Source organism: Propithecus coquereli, unplaced genomic scaffold (genome assembly GCF_000956105.1).
Source record: "Propithecus coquereli isolate 6110/MARCELLA unplaced genomic scaffold, Pcoq_1.0 Scaffold62, whole genome shotgun sequence".
Classification (NCBI taxonomy): domain Eukaryota; kingdom Metazoa; phylum Chordata; class Mammalia; order Primates; family Indriidae; genus Propithecus; species Propithecus coquereli.
Window position 1 is genome coordinate 7,841,167 of NW_012152174.1, and position 23,204 is coordinate 7,864,370.

General features: G+C 43.4%; 1 protein-coding gene across 1 annotated transcript in view; it reads left to right on the forward strand.

The window, feature by feature from the left end:
• Positions 1–45: 45 nt before the first annotated feature.
• TNFAIP8 (tumor necrosis factor, alpha-induced protein 8) overlaps positions 46–23,204 on the forward strand; it is a 119,373-nt gene continuing 96,214 nt past the window's right edge. Inside the window, exon 1 of the mRNA XM_012659556.1 lies at positions 46–75. Coding sequence (XP_012515010.1) covers position 75 — 1 coding nt within the window. The 5' untranslated portion in view covers positions 46–74. The remainder of the gene's footprint in view (positions 76–23,204) is intronic.

Below are 23,204 nucleotides of genomic sequence, written 5' to 3' on the forward strand. Positions count from 1 at the left end.
GCTAAGGTACTCCGCGTCGCCAGATCGCCCAGCTCGCGTCCCAGCGTCCAGGCGCCGCCGCGCCCCCTCCTTCGAGTAAGTGCCCCCTGGACGCCCGCGTCCCGCGCACACCTCGCGGGGCTCTCTGGGCCGCCGGGCTGCGCGCTTCCAGCTCTCTGAGTTTCTGGAGTGAGTGTGAGTGGGTGTGAGCGGGTGCGTATGCACGAATAGTGTAAGTGGGTGTGCGCATGGGTGTGTGCGGGAGCGCACAGCCTCGGAAGCTCCCCGGAGTTGGCTCACCCAGTTCCTGTGCCGGAGGGAGGCTCCGAGACCCCCTGCAAGGAACTCCTACCGACTCCGGCCGACCCCGTAACCTCCACCTCCTGCTCGGAGCCCCACTCGCCGTTTCTTCCTTCCTTTTGTGGACTGGCCTCCCGCTATTTGTCATGTCCTTCTGGTAACCGCACATGCCTGCGAAAGGACTGCCCGGGTTATCGGGATGTCCCAGATTGCAGACTGAGATGCTGGCCTGAGATTGCAGTCCAACTCTGCATTGTAAAACGGGCAGGGGCCAGAGCTTTGCTTTGAGATTGTTCACTGGCGACTTCCTTTGAAGAAGAAAGGTGTGTGTGTGTGTGTGTGTGTGTGTGTACACGAGTGCACATGTGGCGCTCGAATACTCAGCACCTGCCGCAAAGACACCTGGTGAGTGCCCAGGCCCCTCAGACCCAGGCTGGCTGATAGGAACGTTCAAGCCCAAGCTGAGCAACCAAGCTTGGGCACCTAACACACGCTTATTGACTCAGTGACACCATATTTCTAAACCAGATGATTTTGTAAAACACAGCACTAGGTAGAAACATGCCACATAAGGAATGAACCTGTAGCAGTAAAGTGCCCAGTGCCCAATCCTCGGGTTGCTTAAGACTGGTAATTCCATCCCTACAAAAATTATTTTTAGTGGAGGGGATCCATATTCTCTCAATGCAGGGCATATTTCTACATTTTACGAAAAGTTAATTGAAAGCTTTGCTATCATAACAGCAGTATTGTACTTGAGTTATTCTATAAAATGGTTTCTTCACCTATAAAACAATTGCCTGGTTGCTGGGGTCCCATCTAATTCTACTAGTCTCTGAGTTCTTCTACATCTCAGTTTATTCTTGCTACGTTCTTGCTGAAGTAGAATACCCACAAAATTCCCTCCGCTTCCTTGATAAGAATCCATTTAAGAGATGTTGGTAGGGAAATGACATTTTGAGTAGAAATTATTCATCGAGCTGTAAGGATAACAAAGCTGTGTGGCGAAAGGAAATAACCGGAACAGCGTAGTTTTTAAGAAGCCATTGTGTATTGGCATATGAAAGTTAAGAGGTGATAAATCACTGAAAGCGCTGCTTATCGCAGCACAGATTTTTATTCTGGTTTGAATCCTGTGTTACACAAAAGTGTTTCCACTCTATACTTTGCGATGTAAACATATGACTCCATCTCTCTTTAAGGAAAGAAATAATTATCGCACTTAATTAAACACTTGGAAACACTTATTGCCACCTTCTAATTAGATCTGTCATGGGGAGTTAGGTCAGCAAGTTACTGAGTTTTTTTGTCTGTTTGTTTTTTAATACATAGGGTCTTGTTCCGTTGCCCAGGCTGGAGTGCAGTGGAGCAATCATAGGTCACTGCAGCCTCGAACTCCTACGCTCAAGTGATCCTCCTTGCCACAGCCTCACGAGTAGCTGGGACTACAAGTGCACACGACCGTGCCTGGCTTTTTTTTTTTGTTTTTTTTGTAGAGATGTGGTCTCACCATGTTGCCCAGGCTGGTCTTGAACTCCTGGCCTCAAGCTATCCTCCTGCATCGGCCTCCCAAAGTGTTAGGACTACAGGGATGCCCAGCTGAGAAACTAATTTTTTAAAATAAATACGAGTTGGGAGTGGGAAAGGCTTGAACTAAATGAATTTGGTTTGAAGGAGTAAGAGCCAGGCTTAGAGAAGGGATTGGCCAGGGGGGCTGTTTTCTTCTTAGTCTGTTGCCCTCCTGCAAGCTGGACTGAGGAGCCTGTAAACGTGAATACTGGTGAACTTTATGGTTTAAGGCCATGGTCCTTAAACCCATTTCCAAGGTCCTCTGACATTCGAGAATTATCTGCCCTCCACTTGTAGCTCATTTCCTCCTCTTCAGGCCAAAATGTAGAATAAAAACTAACTGACCTCATTTACATTTTGCCACAAGGTTCTCTGATTTTTTTTTTTTTTTGACCCCTCCACAAATCATTCATTTTCAGCTATTGGACAGCACACTAAGGACGTTAGTACCAGGGCCACAGTCATCAAAACCGAAACAAGAGAACAGGAAGTGAATTCTTAGCCACAAGGCAACATGAAGGTTGGGTGTTAAAAGTGCCTTCTCGGTGTTTGTTGAGTTCTTACTGTGTGCATTTGGTATTAAATGCAGGATGTGGGCAGTGTGAGGAGGGGCGAGGCGATAAAAGTTAATCTGGCACCACGCAGCGCCTTCACTTAACTGCTGTATCAGCGCCAGGGTTGCCTGACAATGCCAGATGGGGCGAAGTGTCCACTTTGCTACCCAGGTTGGCCCCAGTGTGTGTCCTCATTGTCAAAGTCAGTGTCCCAGGAACTAATGGGCCCTGTGCCCACTCCCTTCCCCTCTGTGAGAGAACAGGCAGCCCTTATTTGTCATTACTGTTTCGCCCCTGCCTGCTGGGGGTTATCCCGTGTTCAATCCCTTCAATTTGTATCAGGCAAAAACCGAGGGCGTGGGGAAGGGACTGTGGGGCCATGGTGCGGAGCAAAGCTCGATTCTGAGTACAGATGAAATCTCCGAGAAGGAAGTGTTGGCTTCCAGTTTGGGCTAACATCAGCAGATGAGAATTAATTGCATCAGTTAACTGTGAGACCTCTGCAGTGCCTGGCACTGTGGTAGACTCAACTTCAAAAATGAACTATTCGAAGTTCCCCAAGCCATAAATCATGTAGAAACCTGCTCCTCCCCCAACGCGGCATTTCCTAACGAGTTTGGATGCAATCATTTCTCTCCACACACCCTTTCCTCCAATTTCAACAGAATTAGAATTGCAAAGAACAGGACTCATAAAATACTCTGTTCTTGGCCCATGCAATGTGTCCAACTCCACCCCCCCACCCAATCTGACATTCTGTTTAGGATCCCAGAACACCCTTGTCCTGATGACATTTTAACATACAGATGAAGACTATGTCTAGCAAAATAGTCAGAAAAAGAAAATTAAGAGACAACAAAGGTGATTTTTCAACTCATACAACCTCTTTTCTTGCTAAATTTAAACACATCAGAACAAAAGGCATAATAGAGTAAAAGTCTCCCTTAAAGAAAATATTTAAAAGGCCCATTTGTGCAGGTTCACTATACTGTTGGTGGAAACTTACTATACTTGATGATTTTTTTTTTGAGACAGAATCTTGCTCTGTTGCCCGGGCTAGAGTGCCATGGCATCAGCCTAGCTCACAGCAATCTCAAACTCCTGGGCTCAAGCAATCCTTCTGCCTCAGCCTCCTGAGTAGCTGGGACTACAGGCATGCACCACCATGCCCGGCTAATTTTTTCTATATATTTTTAGTTGTCCAGCTAATTTCTTTCTGTTTTTAGTAGAGACGGGGTCTCGCTCTTGCTCAGGCTGGTCTCAAACTCCAGACCTCAAGCGATCCTCCTGCTTCGGCCTCCCAGAGTGCTAGGATTACAGGCGTGAGCCACCGTGCCCAGCCTATACTCAATGATTTATGATTTATTTATGATTCTTAAATCATAAATAAATCAGGTAATCTAGATGAATATAATGGTTTATAAAGTCTACATTTGTCAATGCAAAGAGCTTAACACAAAACATTCAATATCTAAGGGATTCTTATTTCACAGGGAGGTATTATAGATGATAGTCCGCCTCCCTAAACTTTATTTATTCAAATTACACGTAAAAACTCAAAAAGTGGGCAGTGGGTGGGGGATATGATTAACGTGTATGGGCGGGGAACAGGCATCCCAAAAAATCTGCAAAAAAGCTAATTGTGTTACTATCTAGAATAGTAACAATGACTCGCAAGCCAGGTGTTGTGGCTAACCCTTGTAGTCCCAGCTACTTGGGAGGTTGAGAAAGGAGGATCACTGTAGCTTAGGAGTTCAAGACGAGCCTGGGCAACAAAGTGAGACCCAGTCTCTACAAAAAATAGAAAAATTAGCCAGCCCTAGCAACAGAGCGAGACCCTGTCTCAAAAAAATGAAAAGGAATGGGGAAGACAGAGTTTGTGGTGCGTGCCATGGAGGCCTAGCTACGCTCATCCTTTCCTATCTTGGGCTCTCATCTGACTGTGCTCAGATTCTCACACACATGCAGACACAACAAGAAATACCATGGTCTTCTGAGAAAAAATGCAGGCGTAGTGTTGGCAGTAGATTGCAAAGTTCAGAACAAACTTTGATGACTTAAAGTTTAACCTTTGAGAAATACGTCCAGTATCTGATGCCACCATGCTGTGACCAGGAAACAACTTTTTCGCCCCTTCTTTTCTCATTACATAGATGAGATGGTTTTCCGGGAAATGGCTGATGTTTGGTTACATAGTACTTTCACTGCCCTTGGAGGGCAGAGCAGTCCTGACTTAGTGATGGAATTTCTCTTGCCTTTGTGCAGAGATGGGCCCCCAGTGACTCACGGACTATACCTGTAGAGGGAAATGAAAGCGCTCCAGCTTCCAGGAATGACCTCTGTTTGCACACACTTGGCCTTTTTGCCCCTTTGCTTTTATGGCCTGGAATGACTGACAGTACCTAAAGGAACGGCTGCTACTGCTTGCCAGGGTGAGAGACCCTGTGTAAATAGGAAGCCTCTTGAGGAAGCGAGGAGTCCCTGCCCTGTGTACCTGAGGCTCTGCCCAGGTGGGGCAGTTTGTGCATGTGATTATCTGGGCAGCTACAAAGGTGATGCACCGTATGAAACTTTGAACCTGTCCAATGTGCTGTGTTTTAGGGCTCATCTGGGGCTGTAGCTCTGAATCTGACTGGAAGTCATAATCACCCGGGAATCTTAGAACAAAAGGTGCAGATTCCTGGGCTCCCACCTACTGCAGCATGACCACAGGCTGAGTCTGGGAATGTGTATTTCTGACAGAGTCCCCAGGTGACCGATGCATAGCAAATTGAGAACCTCTACCCTGGGAGACCTGCTTTCTTGTCTTGTTCTATAAAGAAGTTTCTTCAGGCAGTGGATATACGTAGGGATTTTTTTTTTTTTTGTCAGTGAAAAGAGCAAATGTCTTGAAAGTACAGAGTGGCTTTAAAGTTTAAAGAAGATTTAAATGAACCTGTATATACAAAATGAACACCTGTGTACCCATCTTAAGAAATAACGAAGTGGTTTTTCAAGTAGGTCTTCACTGGGTTGAGAAATGTTGACAAGCAACTCCATCAAGAACAGAAAATAACAACCAAAACAGTGGCGCCCCACAAATAGATCCAGGAATTGAAACCCATGAAACAGAGACAGTGGAGCATCTGCTCAGCGTTCGTTAGTTGAAAGTGTAGATTTTTGAGTCGCTGACATGCCGACATCACGGATCAGTGTGCCGCTGAGTTCAGGACACTGCAGGCTGCCCCGCTTGGAAGGGCGCAGGCCCAAATCGAGGCTCCCAGGTGCCACGTGGCCTGTTTTCCCTCCACCAGGCCTGCTCCCCCGTCCCGAGGTCCTGGCACTCCAGGCATCTATTCTGTTCTCTGAGTGCTCTTCTCATTTTGTAATGGTGGACAGTGGGAAAATGGAGAACAGACTATGATTTCTTTGAAGCCATTTTCTTTCTTTATTCTTTTTTATTTCAGCATGTTATGGGGGTACAAATGTTTAGGTTACGTATATTGCCCTTGCCCCACCCAAGTCAGAGCTTCAAGCGTGTCCATCCCCTAGACGGTGCTCACCACACCCATTTGGTGTGAATATACCCAGCCCCACCTCCCCGCTCCCACTGAAGCCATCTTCTATAACTTCCTTCTTCTTCTTCCTCTTCTTCTTCTTCTTCTTCTTCCTCTTCTTCTTCCTCTTCTTCTTCCTCTTCCTCTTCCTCCTCCTCTTCCTCTTCTTCTTCCTCTTCCTCCTCCTCTTCCTCCTCCTCCTCCTCCTCCTCCTCCTTCTTCTTTTGCATTTTGAGATGTGCTAGTACTTGAGACTCTCTTCCCTCTTTCTGTGTTTTGTGAGTTTTCAGTATCATTCTAACAGGGGCCATGGAAATTATGAATAATAAAGGTCTACTGCTAATGATACATAGTATTAATTTTAGCAGAACCACTGCTTTTTCCCCCCTTGATTTAAATATTTGATCAGAGACCCACACGTATGAAATGGACTGATTTGAGTCTTGCCTCAGGCTTCTTCTCTGGCCAGCCATCCCCCAGGTTTGCTGCCGCAGAGTCCAGCGCACCAGGGCCTTCCAGCCACGACATTTGGGAAATGAGGCAGATGGAAGAGGCTGGGCCGTGACTCGTGGAGACAGATGGCGGGCGCAGAGGATTAACTGCTCTACTCTTCCTGCATACCCGACTCTGAGTTCTCTACAAGCATATCCACTACTAATTTTACCCTTTAATTGATATCTTGTAAGTTCTGTTCCTTTTATGGGTGCCGTTAGTGTTGTATAGTCATGATATATTAGTTTGCATACCATAGACTGAGTAGTTTAAACAATAAAAATTTATTTTCTCACAGTTCTGGAGGCTGGAAGTCCGAGATCAAGGCATCCGCACATTTGGTGGCCGATGAGGGCTGCCCTTGGCTTCCAAAATGGTGCCTTCTTGCTGTGTCCTCATGTGGCAGAAGGAGGCACAAAGGAATGAGTGCTGTGTCTCCACACGGCAGAAGAAATGAGACGTGGGAGGGCGAGGCACTGGGGTGCTCCCTTCTTATAAGATTTAGTCACTTCCCCAAAGGCCCCGCCTCTTATTGCCATCACGGGGGTGGGGGGGTTTAAGTTCCAACATACGAATTTTGGGGGGAACACATACGTTCAAACCATAGCAGGAAGGACACCGTCCAGTCCATAGCACTCAGGGTGCTTTAGGCTGCCGGCAAGAGAACGTTCAACTAATATTATCTTATACGAATGGCAGTCTGGGTTTGGGCAGATCCAGGGTTGGGTCAGTGGCTCAAGCAGTGTCTTCAGGGACCAGGTTCTGTCTGTCCTTCCACCCTCCCGTCTTTAGCATGTTACCTTTTGATCTGCAGACCTGCCAGTTCTTGGGCAGAAAATAGCTTCCTCAGCGGCAGATACACGGGCTCCTGCCAACCTCGTTCTAAGGCAGGAAGTGTGTGTGTATGTGCGTGAAGAGGCGGGACCCAGAGAGGGCAGAGATAAATTCCTTCTCTTGTAGTGTCTGTCTTTTTTCATCAGGGGTAAAATCTTTCCTAAAGCCTCATGGGCCAGAACTGAGTCATAGCTTCCCTTGAACGTGAGCAGTGGGTGCTGAGGAAGAAGCTCTATGGTAAGAGATTGGCTGTGCCGATAGGACGAAGGGAGAGGGACGTGGTTATTGGGTACACAAGTAGCATCTGCACTAGCCGTGGGCTCCCATGCCCTAGGCTGTCCAGCCGAGGCCATCACTGTTCCTGAGAATAATCATCCCAGGTTTATTGGAATTAAAACTAACCACCCATGATGGTAGTTGGGAGGAAATCAAACAATGATATGGAAGGTGCTGGAAATCACATGCACTTCATTTCTACTAGCAGTGACTTTTTATTGTTAAAGATCATGGGTTTATCAAAAGAGCACTACTTACGTTGGCGGAAGCACCCTGCCTGCAAACCAAACGTTTCTCAAATAGGGAGTTCCTTATGTTTCTGGAGATGTTTACCACTCCAGTAATCATGGCAAACATTATTGACTGCTTAGGATGGGCCAGGCGCTGTGCTGAGTGCCTCATACACATTATTTAATTTCATCTTTAGAATGGATCTTTGAGAAAGGCACTATTGTTAACGCTCATTTACAGATGTGGGGTTGAGGTTTAGGGAGGTAAAACAACCTGCTGCCAATGCCTGGCCAAGCTGGGGTTCACACCCTGGCCGCTCAGCTGCCCCCCACACTTGTGCTCTGAACTGCTACAGGGTCTTACTTTCCCCTCAATAAAACTGGTACAACTGCCCTCGTTTTCTGTGAGCTCTCAAAGGCTGCTACCTCTCCAGCCAGTCAGGTTCTACTACAAAGTTTATCTCCATGTTTCATTCTTCGCGTTTTGTGTCCATTGTTGTTGTCTTTGGTTTGTTTCCTTTTCTCTTTCTTTCTTTTTTTTTTTTTTTTGCGATGGTGTCTTGCTGTATTGCCCAGGTTGATCTCCAACTCCTGGGGTCAGATAGTCCTCCTGCCTCGGCCTCTCTTGATCCGTTGGAATTACAGGCATGTGCCACCATGCCTGGCTTTTGTTGTTTTTAACAGTATCAGTAGAAAGATGAACCGTGGGGGTGTGCGGTGCTGGTCACTGCACGTCTCATGGAGTGTGAGATGTGTAATCTCGCGTCTGTGAGAACCCAATGCCCAACAGCCTTTTGCAATTCCGGTAGACATCCAAGAGGTCATTTTGAACTGAGATTGCCCTTGAGATATTTTGAAGCATGTTATTTGTTATAAACTTTTAAAAATAATTTAAAATGTTATATGGCAACATTTAATCAAAACAGTGCAGCTGCAGTCACTTACCTTCAACGTGGCAGGTTCACTGAAACACAAGTCCGTAGGACACTGGTTCCAGCCGATTTGCTGCTGGATCTCTACGCTCTTCTGCCTTGCGGTCCTTCCCATCGGTTGGCTGCTGTCGTGCTAACACTCCTAGATTTTCTTAACACCTTTTTTACCCTTTTATTGTAAAATAAAACACAAATATAAAAAGCCACACAAAACAAATGCACAGATGAGTGAATTATTATAAAGCAAACACCCATATATATCGCTAGCACTCAGGTCAAGAAATAGAACTTTGCCAGCAACCCCCAAACCCTATATCCCATCCTGATCGCATTCCCTTCTGTCCTTCCAAAAGGAAACACCATCTCGACTTTTATATTAATTACTTCCTTGCATCACTAGTTTTATCACCCAAGTGAGCATTCTGACCCACTGAGTTTAGCCTTGCCCATTAAAAAAAAAAAAAAAACTGATGTGTCTTTTAAGTCTCTTTTAATCTGCAGATTGCCTTACCATATTCCTTCCTTTTTAAAAAAATAATTTATTTGTTGAGGGACCTGGGCTGTTTGATTGGTGAAGTTCCCCACAGTCCTAATAACAAGAAAGATGCACACTCATGGCGCAGTTCAGCTTAATTCCTTCGCCCCCTATTTCCTGCATCTGGGTCCAGAGGCTTGATCAGACCCCGGTTCGATGCCTTTGGTGAGTCTGCAGGGGGTGGTGTATTCGTTCACTGGAAGGCACATGAGGTCTGTTTTTTTCACTCTTTTTTGATGATAGCAGCTGTTGATCCTCAATGTCTGGATCTGTTAATTCATGGGGGATTGCAGAATGGTGATATTTTATCATTTTTGTTTTATTTATTAGCTGGAATAATTTTATGAGGATGGACTCCCCTCAGTCTGTTATTTGACTGCCCAGTGGTACAATTCACTTAGGAAAAGCAGGATAAATGCTTGATTTTTTCCTTTGATTTACCCAGTTTTCAAGAATTGATTTCATGTCATTCTCAGAAGGTGGCCAATTAAGATTCGGTTGGGTTTGTTTTATTTTGTTTTTGTTTTTAAATTTTTTTAGAGACAGAGTCTTGCTCTATCACTCAGGCTGGAGTGCAGTGGTTTGATCATAGCTCACTGCAGCCTCGAACTTCTGGGCTCAAGTGATTCTCCCATCTCAGCTTCCCTGGTACCTACGACTAGAGGTGCACACCACAATGCCTGGCTAATTTTCTTATTTTTTTTTGTAGAGACGGGGTCTTGCTATGTTGCCCAGGCTGGTCTTTAACTGCTTACCTCAAGCGATCCTCCCTCTTCAGCCTCCCAAAGTGCTGGGATTACTGGTGTGAGCCCTTGCACCAGGCCAGGGTGGTTTCTTTTTTTAATTGTTATGAATTCACTGAATTAAATATATTTGATGGGCTTAAGTCCATTGAAATTTTAATTTTTACTGAGACTGAAATTGTCCCATCTTTGACTGGTGGGAGTCTCTTCTTCAGTGGGCTCCTGAGTTCTCCTGGCTTTAGTAATCTTGATAGCTTCCTGCTGTTTGAGTGGTTAAGGTGATCCAGGCATGTCTTGTACATTTCCTGCCTAGACTAGAAATCAACCATTTCTCCAAGAATTCCTGGTTTCTTTTTAACATTATTATTTCAGGACCGTAATCCAGGCACTAGGAATGCTCATTTACTGGAATGGTTATTATTTGTAGGCCTTTTCAGGGGTCAGAGCTGGGAAACACACACACACACACACACACACACACACACACACACGCACACAAACACTCGTATAACGGTAAGATATTTTGCAAGTTCATAATATTTCCAATTTAAGTTCAAGACTACAGGGTTTTTGTTTAATCTCTTGTGTATTACATTTTTATTTCCTTTTTTTCACAATTAGCATCCTGTTTTTTTTAGTCACAGGGGACATAGAATATTGTATAGTTACCTATTTGGTTGTCCCATATTACACATGCAGTAGTCTCCAAATAACTACATAAATACTGCCATTACCAGCTATCATTACTGAAAATGGTACAAATAATTTCTTTGGCATATGCCATATTCATTCTTCCCCTTTTTGTGTATGTGTGTGTGTATGTGTGCGTGTTTTTTGTTTTTGTTTTTTTTTGAGACAGGGTCTTCCTCTGTTACCCGACCTAGAGTGTTGTTGCATCAGCCTAGCTCACAGCAACCTCAAACTCCTGGGCTCAAGCGATCCTCCTGCCTCATCCTCCCGAGTAGCTGGGACTATAGGCATGCACCACCACAGCTGGCTAATTTTTCTATTTTTAGTAGAGACGGGGTCTCACTCTTGCTCAGGTTGGTCTTGAACTCCTGACCTCAAGCAATCCTCCTGCCTCAGCCTCCCAGAGTGCTAGGATTACAGACGTGAATCACCGCACCCGGCCTAGGCATTTTGATTTAAAGCTCTTTCTCTAGTAGATTTAGTAGGAGGAGCTCATGGGAACAGTATTCCCTAATTTCCTGATAACACTTTTTCTGTGACCTTTGTAATTAAAGGTCAGTTTTGCCTGATATAAAATCCTTGGGTAACATTTTCTTTCCTTGAGAATCTTAAATATGTTACTCCATTTTTTCCAACATAAAGTGTTGTCAAAAAGTCTGCTAGTGATTATCTCAATTTTTTTCCCTCTACGTGATCTATTCTTTTAGCATTTTTGAGAACATCACCTATATGTCTATATCATTCAATCTACACAGTATTAGCATTCCAATACTGTGACTAGTGAGCCGTTATATTGTTACTGAATCTGAGTGTATGACTTGGTCAACGCTGGTGCCAAACAATCTCTCCTGTTAATAATGATGAATTTTTTTTTGTTTTTAATCTTTGTAACTTCCGCTGAACCTGGTAAAGGGTACAGAGTTAGCACCAAACATACACTTGTTTATGAAATAAATGATGTGGAGGCATATGGGCTTTTTTCCTGTCCTTCTTAGCCTGTTGGGATCTGCCCTGTCCCTTTGACTCTTTTCCTCCAGTCACCAGAGGCTTTACCTCAGATGCAGCTGTGCTCACGGAGCCAGGCCCCTCCCTGAGCAGAGGGTATGTGGGTGCAGCACCCATCAGTGCTGGATTGTCCCCTGGACTCCCAGTGTCAGGTTGTTGGGCTGTGTTCTCGTTTTATTGCACTTTCAGGACGAGCACAGTGGTCCCTGGGCCTGCTTGCCCTCCCCTTTGTCCATACTCTGACCTCTTGTTTCCTGGCTTTATGGCCCAGGCCCCTGGCACGTGGGGCCTAGACCCCAGCCTCCCTGTGACCGTTCACTTCTGACCACTGCTGCCTCACTGCGTGCTGGGGCTGCCACTGCCCAGACAGACCCTTTCTCCCTGCCTGCTCTTCCCTTTCTTCGTTGGTCTTTTTGCTCTTCACTTCTTGGCCTTCAGAACCTACTGCAGGGCATTACAAAATGGGGACCCTTGGCCCAAATGTGACCCAGATGCATTTCACTCAACTTACACACTGTGTTTAGCTTTTAACATTTAAATGTCAGTTCATGGGGCATTTGCACCAGTTTGGCCAGACTCTGCTGCTCCCTATGGTGTTACCTCTGGTTGGTCACACATTTTGTTTATCTGCCTGGTTCCTATAGACAGTTGAGTTGGTGACCTCTGAACTTGGGTATCTCATGCTTCTCAAAGCATTCACTGTGTGAGTATAACCTTGGGCTGCCTGATGTTATGCCTGGCCTGAGCTAGTTCAATGAATTGTCCTCGCCTTGGTTCTCCCTGTTAGGTCCTGGACTGTGGGCCATGCAGACAAGTACCCTAGTCACATGCAATGACAGGGAGCAAAAGCCAATCTTATGATACATAGCTTATAAAAACATTCACCCTACAAAAGCAATGATGAAAGTAATCAAGAAGTAATAGGACAGGCATGGTGGCACACGCCTGTAGCCCCCACTACTCAGGAGGCTGAGGTGGGAGGATTGCTTGAGCCCAGGAGTTGGAGGCCAGCCTGGGCAGGATGGCGAGACTCCATCTCTACTAATTTAAAAAAAAGAAGAAGAAAATGCTGAGGTGATCTTTTATTTCAGGTGTGAAGAAAAAGGGAAACCCTGTAGCCTTGACCACACCAGGATCTTGCTGGTAACAAAGATTTGATGATATGGAAAAGCCACCATAACATGAGAGATTGCCACTTTTCTGTTCCTGGTCAGTTCCTTGAAGTGAGGAGCTGCAGTGTTGGGCCCTCCATTCCTGTGACTGGGCTTGTGGGAGGCAGACCATGAGCCTGATCCGCCCTAGTGAGTTTTTCCCCCAGATCTAGTGTTTTAGGTCTCAATTGAAACAGTCCTGGGAATGACTCTTTGCTCCTGAGACTCTCCAGAGCCAAATAAGGACTTGTATAAAAATTTAATTGTTTTCTATTCTACTTTTGTGGTTTCAAACAGAAATCATACTGAAGATTTTTTCTTCTTTGCTTGTTCTCAGCTGCCTGTATTTTTGCCTTTTGCCTCGGGTTAGCCCATGTGTGAGCCACGCATAGCAGTAGAGACTCAGTATTTACTGAGCGCTTACTATGGGGCGGGCATTGCACTGAGATCCCTATATACGTTGCCAAATCCCTCAATAACAGTTTGAAATAGGTTCTATCATTATTATCCCATCTTAAAGATGAGAAAACTGAGACTGCAGGAGCTTAAGTTGTTACCTAAGGTCAAGAGGCAAATCTGATATTCAGATCCATTGGTTCTTAACCATATTGCTATACTTCTCTTGCAGAAACTACGCCTGTGACTTCCCCTAGCCAGCTTGTAGGTGCTTACTATGGAAAGAGAACTCCAGGGCTTGGTGGGTGGAGCTGGCTACTCTGTGATGTTAAGATCTTGAACAGACTTTTCTCAGAGCTGTTCAAAATCCCTGAGTTAGACTCTGCAGCAGGAATGGGGTGGGGTGGGTGAGTAATGCAGATACGGCTGCGGGTCTCACAGCGTGAGTGGCCCCAGGTTTGCGAATGCATTGGCAGGGCTTGAGAGCGTCTTGCTGATACCAAGCAGTGTTACTGGACACTTGCTTGTTAACGCCTCAACAAGGGACAGTAGAAGAGAGGTGAAACTTAAGTGTGTCAATTTAGTGAGTTTGGTGGAGAAAGAAGTTAAAATTATCTAAAAATGAGAGTTTTTAATTTCTTACTACCTGTGCTGTCCCTACACATGTTCTCAGAATCTTTTTTTTTTTTTTTTTGAACTTCAAGCATCATTTCTATCTGGAGATACAGTATAGGCAAATTTCGCTTATATGGTATTTTTGAAATAGCTAAGGAAAGGATGCAGCTGTTATTTGGTACTATGCAATGAAAAAAGCTCTGGACAGGCATGCGGGAGGTGGGGTACCTAAAGGCTATGTGATTTTGCTGAGATATTCAAACCCTCCGGGCCATAACTACCACATCTAAGACGTGTGAAGTATAGACTAGACGGTCTCTAATCCCGCCCAGTTTGGGAAATTCTGTGATAACTATCACATGTATTTTTCATTGTCATTTTAAGCATGGAAACCAGGGGAGTCTGAAGCCCCTGGTAGAGGAGGAAGGGCAGTGTCCTGGGTCGCTCTGGGAAGGAATGCTGTCCTGCCCCAGTGTGGAATGAGGAATTCTGCACAAGTGGCTTGGGCTGGGAAGCCAGAAGGAACTCTGGCCCTGAGTCTTCCCAGGAGGCTTCAGAACTACAAAATGTTGTCCTGAGATACTCTTTAGTGTAAATTTATTTTTAGATAATCTTTGTGTTCCCCTTCATTGCTAAGATAAATGACTGCTGGCTATGCTAACATAACGAGGAAATCTTGCTTAATTATGTTGTGTACAAGAAAGCTCATCTGCCACAGTATCCTACAAGCTGATAAAAGTGGCACAAGTCCATTTTGGTATGAAAAGGATTCATTACAGTGTTATTTTTTTTTTTTTACAGTGTTGTTTTTAAGAATGAACAAAACAAAAACTCTAAACAAAAATATGCATCAGCTACTTATATACATAAGGGTACTTCCTTGAGATGAAACACTGCAGCTTTACAGCAACGTTGGTCTCTGTGCACTGACTGATATGGAAAGATCTCCAAGATAGATTAAATTAAAAAGCAAAATAACGATCTCATTATGTTAAAAAAGGCATATTATATGTTCATGAGTACATACGCATTTTTTTGGAAGAATGAACAATATACTGTCAGTAGTGGAACTGTGGGTTGGAAGAGTGGAAAGGAGTTCAACTTTTCATTTTATACCATCTATAGTGCTTAAACTTTAGAATAAGAATATATTTGGCAAGGAGAGAATTTAGACTGTGGTTGAAGTTTTGAGGCACTCTGATACTTCCTTAGAAAAATCTATATAAAAACTGCACACTGAAAAGCAAGAAAAAAAAAAGCGAGGCGTTGTCTGTAAACACTTCAGGCTCGCAACGTCAGGCAGCTCCCCACTCCAGCTCCCCAGCCTTTACTGTCCTCTTCTTAAAACACAGCTGTCTCGTTATTTCATTCCGCTGACCCGGAATAGTCAATGGCTCCCAGCGTCTACAAGAAAATGTTCCGAGAGCAGCGTGGCGGAGCGAGCGGAGCATGGCCTGGTCTGTGGGGTTGTCATCTGCATTTGGGCAGCGCTGTGGGGGCTGCGCCATCACCAGGCACAGTGCGGGAATACGGAGGTGAACTGCGTGCCCTTCAGAACCTTGTGCGGCTTCCCTAGCCTCAGTCTTCTCATTTGTAAAACAAGGTGTCGGGATTAAATAGAACAGCAAATGCAGGGCTCCTTGCACAGGGCCCAAGGGACAATATTTGCTGGCTTGCCCCACCCTTCTCTCCACTCCTCTGCATGTTTCCTTTGGTTCCCATTCTTAAACCCTGCACTGTTGCAGAACGCACCCCACTCTCCCCTGCCTCTGCCTGGTTATACCCTCCTTCCTGCAGTGACCCTTGCGTCTCTTTCCTGGACAACATCAGCCCATATCCTCCTGGAGACACTTCATGCCTCCTCCTTGAAACCTCTCTTGGTTCTGCTCTTTACCAGGAAAAAATATCTGGAAGTAATCTCTTCCTCTTAAGATGTTGAATAGCTCCTTCTAGCTCCTCTCCCTGTCTTTGTATTGATTACATCACTTTTGCATAAACCTTAGTTTGCAGCTCTCTGTGCCCTGCTAGGATAGCTTCTGGGGACCAGGAGCCAAGTTTTTCATCTTTTTTTCCCCCCAGCTTTATTGAGATATAATTGACAAATAAAAATTGTATATATTCAAGGGATAAAATCGGATGGTTTGATACATGTATAAATTGTGTAATGATTACCACAGTCAAATTAATGAACACATCTTCACCACACATAGTTACCTTTGGGTGTGTGTGTGCGTGTGTTTGTGTGTGGTGAGAACACTTAAGCTCTCCTGATAAATTTCAAGTAAACAATACAGAATTTTTAACTATAGTCATTGTGCTGTACATTAAATCCCCCAAATTTACTCGTCCTATAACTGAAGGTTTGTACCCTTGGCCAACATCTCCCCATTCCCCAACCGCCAGACCCGGCCCCTGGCAACTGCCATTCTATTTTCTTCTCTTATGAAGTAAGTAAATTTTGTTCATCTCTAGAACTCGTCTCTGTGCCTGCGTTCTCAGTAAATATATATTAATCGGTGACTTCATTTTTATGATTTGCTTAAATATTATTTTTACTTTCCTTTAAGGGATTGTTTTACTTTGACACTAAAAATGAAAACATTTCCTTGAAATCCACTCTGATGAGCAGGTTAGACAGTTTCTTTCCCCTTGCGGGGATTAAAGTGGAAAATTATGGGATTGCTAACCCTGAAGAATTTTTAGGAGGAGACCAGGCAGTTATCTAGGGTGGTCCAGACAATCACCACCCTGTGCATGAGGAACTGGCTCTTATCTGATGAGGTGAGATCTTACTCTGATAATTTAAAAAAGCAAACATACTACACCCACTGTTAAGACAACTCCCAGGAAAGGGAAATTTAGAAAGAAAAAACAGTAAGGTTATAGATATGTGTGAGAAAACATCTGTTTGATTTCTCATATTTCTTTCCATCTTTAGCCAAAGTTATATATAGCTGTGACCATAGAATATACCCAGAAATATAATGTTCTGCTTCCTCTTAATATTTTCTCCTGCACAGTTTTCAATGTTTTTATGGGCATTTGATTCTGTTTCTAAATGAAACGATTGGAGTTCTGTTGATTTTTGCCTTTCTTCAGAAAGAAATGGAGAGTGTGAAACAAAGATGTAGCCTGAGAGAATGTCAGTATTATTTATTTTTAAAAGATCTCATTCTGATCTTATTCTTATCATATTCATGATCTTATTCTGATATTTCTGAGTTGTACTGGAACAAAAATATTAACAAATGATTTGCTTAATGTCTGTAGCACAATTGATGGGATTAAGGTCTTGAGCCACTCAAAAAAGTTTTGTTTAATGAAATACACATCTTTAAGACATTGCACAGAGTTCTGCTCAAGCAATGGCTCTTTATTTACAAAGGCATGTTGGGAACAGCTGGAAGGCAGCCATTCCTTATCAGCAGGCTTGTATAACTAGCCCCAAGTTGTTTGCTAATAAATTTCAGATCTCAAACACTAATAGGATGGGATAATTTTACTTTGAAAAATCAATCTCTAGCCTCCTTTTTCAGAAGAAACCAATCTGACTGGTGCCTACAGGCAGCGAGGTGTGTTTAACATATGGAAAGAATTAAGCTAAATACCAGAATCTCTTTGAGGTTTGTGCATATAGTCTCCAAAGAGAGAAAGGGGCATTTCATAGTAAACTGCACAGAATTATAATGAGCACTAAATGCTCATTCTTAGAACTCATCTTGTTTTGGCCCTAGGCTAAGTTGACCAGCTTTGTGCTCCTTTCCTTGACTTAAAGCCACATTCACCCCTTTTCACAATGAGAACCCACTGTCTTCTAGCATGATTTTGCAGCTTTCCTTTACAGAGTTTCTTAATTATTTTGCTATTTCTTTCATCATGCAGAGTCATTAATACAAATGTCAATTAATGGTAAATTTGCCTTCTGGGCCAGCTTACCTGTTAGGAATTACTATATTTTATAATGCTCTCGCCTTACTATACTTATCATGTATAACCGCCTATAATTTCACAAAGGGATGATTATCAGATTTCTTTGTGTTTCCCAATAGGGTGACTGTTTCTTTGTGTGGTAGCTATGGTTTTATTTATGAAAGGATCCCCAAAAGATTGGTCCTATTTTTTTCAGTTTTTATTTATGACTTAAAGAGAGGCGTTTAGTCTTACTAGTCACCCAGACCAGCTTCTCTGGATCCCAAGAAGACCTGTGATAAGGACTCTGTTAGACTATAACTGAACCCTGAGTTCAAGAGAAGATCTGCATTGAGTTGGAACCGTCTTTAAAATACTGAAAGATTCAGAAGAAATCTCAAATAGAAACTTATGAAATGCCTTCGGTTCCTGGAACTGGGGCCAGAGTGCCTGGCCTGGGGATTCTGCCAGGTTCAGGCTGCTTGGACGTGGCTGACTGACACCGACCCTGTTTAAGTGGGTTCTGTTTATTAGTGCCAGCCTCTTCCCCAGTACCCATCACTGACTCTTGCCATGCCCAGTGCCCATGTACCACCTGTGACACTTTGAAGTCACTCTTGCCCTGGGATAAGTTAGGAATGTCAGAACAGGAGACAAGCCCTGACCTAGAGATGAGGTGCAATCTCTCTGTGTTCCTGGCAGTATGCTCTGAAAGCCAGGGCTGGGATCAGAATTCAGACTGCCAGCTGTTACTACTTCCATGCTACCAAGTCCTCAAAGTTAAAAAAAAAAAATTGGCCAGGTGCGGTGGCTCACGCATGTAATCCAAGCACTGCGGGAGGCTGAGGCGGGTGGATCACTCACAGTTAGGAGTTCAAGACCAGCCTGAGCAAGAGCGAGACCCTGTCTCTACTAAAAATAGAAAGAAATTATCTGGACAACTAAAAATATATATACGCTTGCCTGTAGTCCCAGCTACTCGGGAGGCTGAGGCAGGAGGATTGCTTGAGCCCAGGAGTTTGAGGTTGCTGTGAGCTAGGCTGACACCACGGTACTCTAGCCCGGGCAACACAGTGAGACTCTGTCTCAAAAAAAAAAAAAAAAAAAAAAATTACAGAATCACCCAAAATCAATAGGAAGTCAACCCAAGGGACAACTCTGCCAATTATTTCATTAAGTTTTTCAATTCTTTTATCATTCCATTAACCAACTAAAGATTACTAAATGTCTTGCTAAAGCATACAGTTGAAAAATTTAACAGGAAGTACCTGCCCTTTGGGAAATTTAATCTAGTTCTAAGAAAAAGGTTAGAATGTAAATGATTGGAATTCAATGAAGAATGCATAAGAGAGTTGTATTAGTTATCTATTGCTGCATAATAAATTACCCTAAAACACAGAAGCTAAAAACAGTAAACATCTATCATTACACACAGTTTTCTGTGCGTCAGGATTTTGGAAGTTACTTAGCTGGATGGTTCTGACTTGGGGGTCTCTTATGAGGTTGTAGTCGGGGGGTTGGCCAGGTCAGCAGACATCTGAAGGTGTTTCTGTGGCTAGAGGATCCAATTCTAGGATGGTTCACTTATGTAGCTGGCAAGTTGGTACTGGCTGTAGGCAGGAAATCTCACGACGTAGACCTCTCCCTAGGTTTACTGGAGTGTCCTCATGACTTGGGGGATGGCTCTCTCCAGAGTGATGATCAAAAAGAACACAAGGTGGAAGCCTCAAAATGTCTTTTACAATTAAGCCTCGGAAGCCACACACTGTCGCTTCTGCAATACCCTAATGGTTACACAGGTCACATGGGTGGGGATTACACAAGGGAGTGAACACCAGGAGGTGAGAATCACTGGAGGCATCTTAGAGACTGGCTGTGGCAAGAGGCAAAGATCTGCATAGTAATGGAGAAAAAAAAACAGTGTTGTATGCCTCAAAGGAAGGAGATGGACCGTAAAATTGGTGGAGCATGTTGAGGAAGAGTGTTGGGTAGGTTAGGGCATCAGGAGCAAAGGAGGTTGAACTGCAGTAGGTGTCAGTGTGTTCAGGGCACGTTAATGGAGCAGTATGGCTGGAGCAAAACCTAGCAAGGGAGGGAGGGGCCAGGGCCTGTGAGGTCTTGGTTGCCAAGCTAGGGAGTTTGGACTTTCTTCGATTGTTAGTGATGAGTCATTGAAGGTTTTTGAGCAGGTGAATGACATAATCATTGGCATATTGTAGCTTTAGTTTGTGTGTGAGCTTTAGGGTTTTGGTGCCCTTCCTTCTCTTTTGTTCTCAGTATTATCCAGGTGGCCAGCTCTCTCATTTCTAAAATTCGGTTACACTTCTGCCTGTGTCCCTTGATCACATACCACCTCGTACTGTTTAACTTTTCATGTATTTGTCTTGTTATCACAGGTAGATTGCAAGGGCCATAGGGCCATATCTTTATCTATTTCTATTTCCCCTGCTGTACCTGGCACTCTGGATGCCCAGTACTTGTTGATTGGTTGGATAATAGCAGCCAATTACTCTGTGTGTGCAGCCACTGTTTCTGGCCTGTGGTGCATGATTTACCGTTAAACATTTTTCAAAAGAAAGAGCAAGTACAGCGGATTTGATTTATGTAAGTGGAAAAAAGTGTTCAAAATCAGTTCTGTGTGCTTGGCATTTGCCATAATATTTATAGGAAACTTGGAATAATAATTTTATTTTTAAAAACTCTTGGATTATTTTTAGCTTCAAAGAGGGTTCTTATTTTGCCTGAGCTGGGCTAACGAAGTAGTAACTAGCCATAGGGTGATGTAAGGGCTGCTCTTGTCTTTGAGTAGTGAAAATAAGCCTCTTTCATGCACACATAAGACATTTATGGAATAAAATTCCTGGTTAGGATTTGGGGCAGAGTTTTGACCCCTTCCTGCCCAGTAGTTTGAATGGAATCATCATTGTCCATGTATTTTCATTGACCATGTGAGTGTTTCACCCAAGAGGGAGTTTCAAGAAAGTTGGAGACTTCCTGTTTCAAGCTAGCAAAGACATTTTTGCTTTCTTCTCTTGAAAATCTCCCTCAAGCTAAAAAAGTAAAAACTAGGAATGCAGACTGTCGCCTCATAAACCTTGCAGACATCTGTAACCCTGAACCACCCAGGACCTAAAGATAGAAAGCAGAGGACGTGATGGTAAATCAGTTTGCCCAAGAATAAAGTTCCTTTGGGGAGGGGGCAAGGGAAGAGGATGGACGGGAACAATGGATCTGCTCACAGAATGCCAGCAAGGCTCAGAAATGAGAGCCCCCAGGTTGCAGGAGGCAGAGGTGAGGCCGAGGGTGTTGGATGGGAGTGAGGGAGGGAAAGTCTGCCAGAGGTAAAGGGCATTCCCAGGATGACTAAGCAGGGAAGTTTCCCATAGCAGCTCTGGCCCACGGAGGAGAAGGGAGCTCCAGAAGGAGTGTCGGGTGGGGGGAGGGCATGTACCGGGGAGGAAAGGAAACTGATTTAAAAAGAATTAAAAGGAAGAAGGAGAAGTCCTGGGTTTAAATCCTGTCTTTGTCACCAGTGAACTCTAAATATGAGCAAATCAGTTAATGTCTTTGGACTTTTGTTTCTTTATTTGATAAATAAAAGGTTAAATCATATGATGTTTAAGGTCCATTCAAACTCTGATATTTTGTGATTCTGTTGGGTAAAAGACAAAAAAATCAAGCAATTTTACTTCTAAATATCAACCCAGGAGAAATGAAAATATATGTCCACACTAATACTTACATGCAAGTGTTCATAGCAACATTATACATAAGAGCTAAAAACTGGAAACAGCCCAAATATCCACCAGTTTGTGAATGAATAACAAAATGTGGCTTATTTATACAATGAAATAATATTCAACAATAAAAAAGAACAAAGTACTATACCTACTACAGCATGGATGAACCTCAAAAACATTATGCTGAGTAATAGAAACCAGGTGCAAAAGACTACATATTGCGTGATTCTGTTTATATGAAATGTCCAGAAAAGGTGAATCTATAAAAGACAGCAAGTGTAATAGATTAGTGGCTGCCTGAGGCTGAGGTGAGAATAGGAATTAACTGCAAATGGGTACTTTGGGAATGATGAAGTGTTGTTTTTTTCTTTTAAACAGTATTTGTCTTTTTCTGTATTACTGATTTCTTTTTTTTTTTGAGACAGAGTCTCATTCTATTGTCCGGGCTAGAGTGTCGTGACCTCAGCCTAGCTCACGGCAACCTCAAACTCCTGGGCTCAAGTGATCCTCCTGCCTCAGCCTCCCAAGTAGCTGGGACTACAGGCACGTGCCACCATGCCCGGCTAATTTTTTCTATTTTTAGTAGAGATGGGGTCTTGCTCTTGCTGAGGTTGGTCTCCCACTCCTGACCTCAAGTGATCTCCCTGCCTCGGCCTCCCAGAGCGCTAGGATTATAGACATGAGCCACCATGCCCGGCCAATCTTACTTATTTCACTTAGCATAATGTCCTCCAGGTTCACCCATGTTGTCACAAATGACAGAATTTCTTCTTATTTAAGGCCGAATAGTGTTCCATTGTGTATGTATACCACATTTTCTTTATGCATTCGGGATGATGTAAATGTCCTAAAACTTGGATTGCGGTGATGATTGCACAATTCTCTAAATTTACAAAAAAATCATTGAATTGTACACTTACAATTATAAATTATACCTCAGTATAGATGTGGGAAAAAAGGTAACAAATAAGGGTCAGGAGATGGAGAGGCATAAATGAAACAAGATTGGCAATATATTGATTAGTATTGAAGGTGGGTGATAGATAATGAGAGTTTATTGTACTCTTTCTACTTTTGTGTATCCTTGAAATTTTAAACAATAAAATAAATAATAATAAATAATAAAAATAACAATGAAAAGTTTTTAAAAGGCAACCACATGCCTGTTATTGTGTGGATATCAGATAATACTTGCAATATGTTTTACATTTTATAATGGAGGATGTTAATCTAGGCAGTCTTGGGATATAATTTAACATCCATTGAAACCAAATCCATAGTACTTCAAGTCACTTTTAATGCATTAGCTCTTCCTTTTGCCTCAGCAGGAACTTGAGAAAACCATGGTGACACATCCTCAGAAAGAAGGTTAGATTTTGTTTAGCATATTCCGTTTAAGTAAGTATGATACATTTTAGAAAGGGTAAAATTAAAATGAGCTTTTACTGCTTGGCAGGGGAACCTTCAATCTTAGAAAAGTAGACCATCTAAAACAATGTCATTAGTAATAACTCTGAATAACTGAATTTTTTTATACACACTCGAAACTTAGAAGCAATATTCCATTTCAGACTCACTCTATTGTCAAAAGCAAATGTAAGAGTGATAGTTACCATTTTTCCTTGCTTCCTATGTACTTGTCCCAGGATCTCTTTTCAGACCTCATAATCAACATTCTAAAGAAGGTTGTTTTTTGTTCCCGTTTTATGATGAGGAAA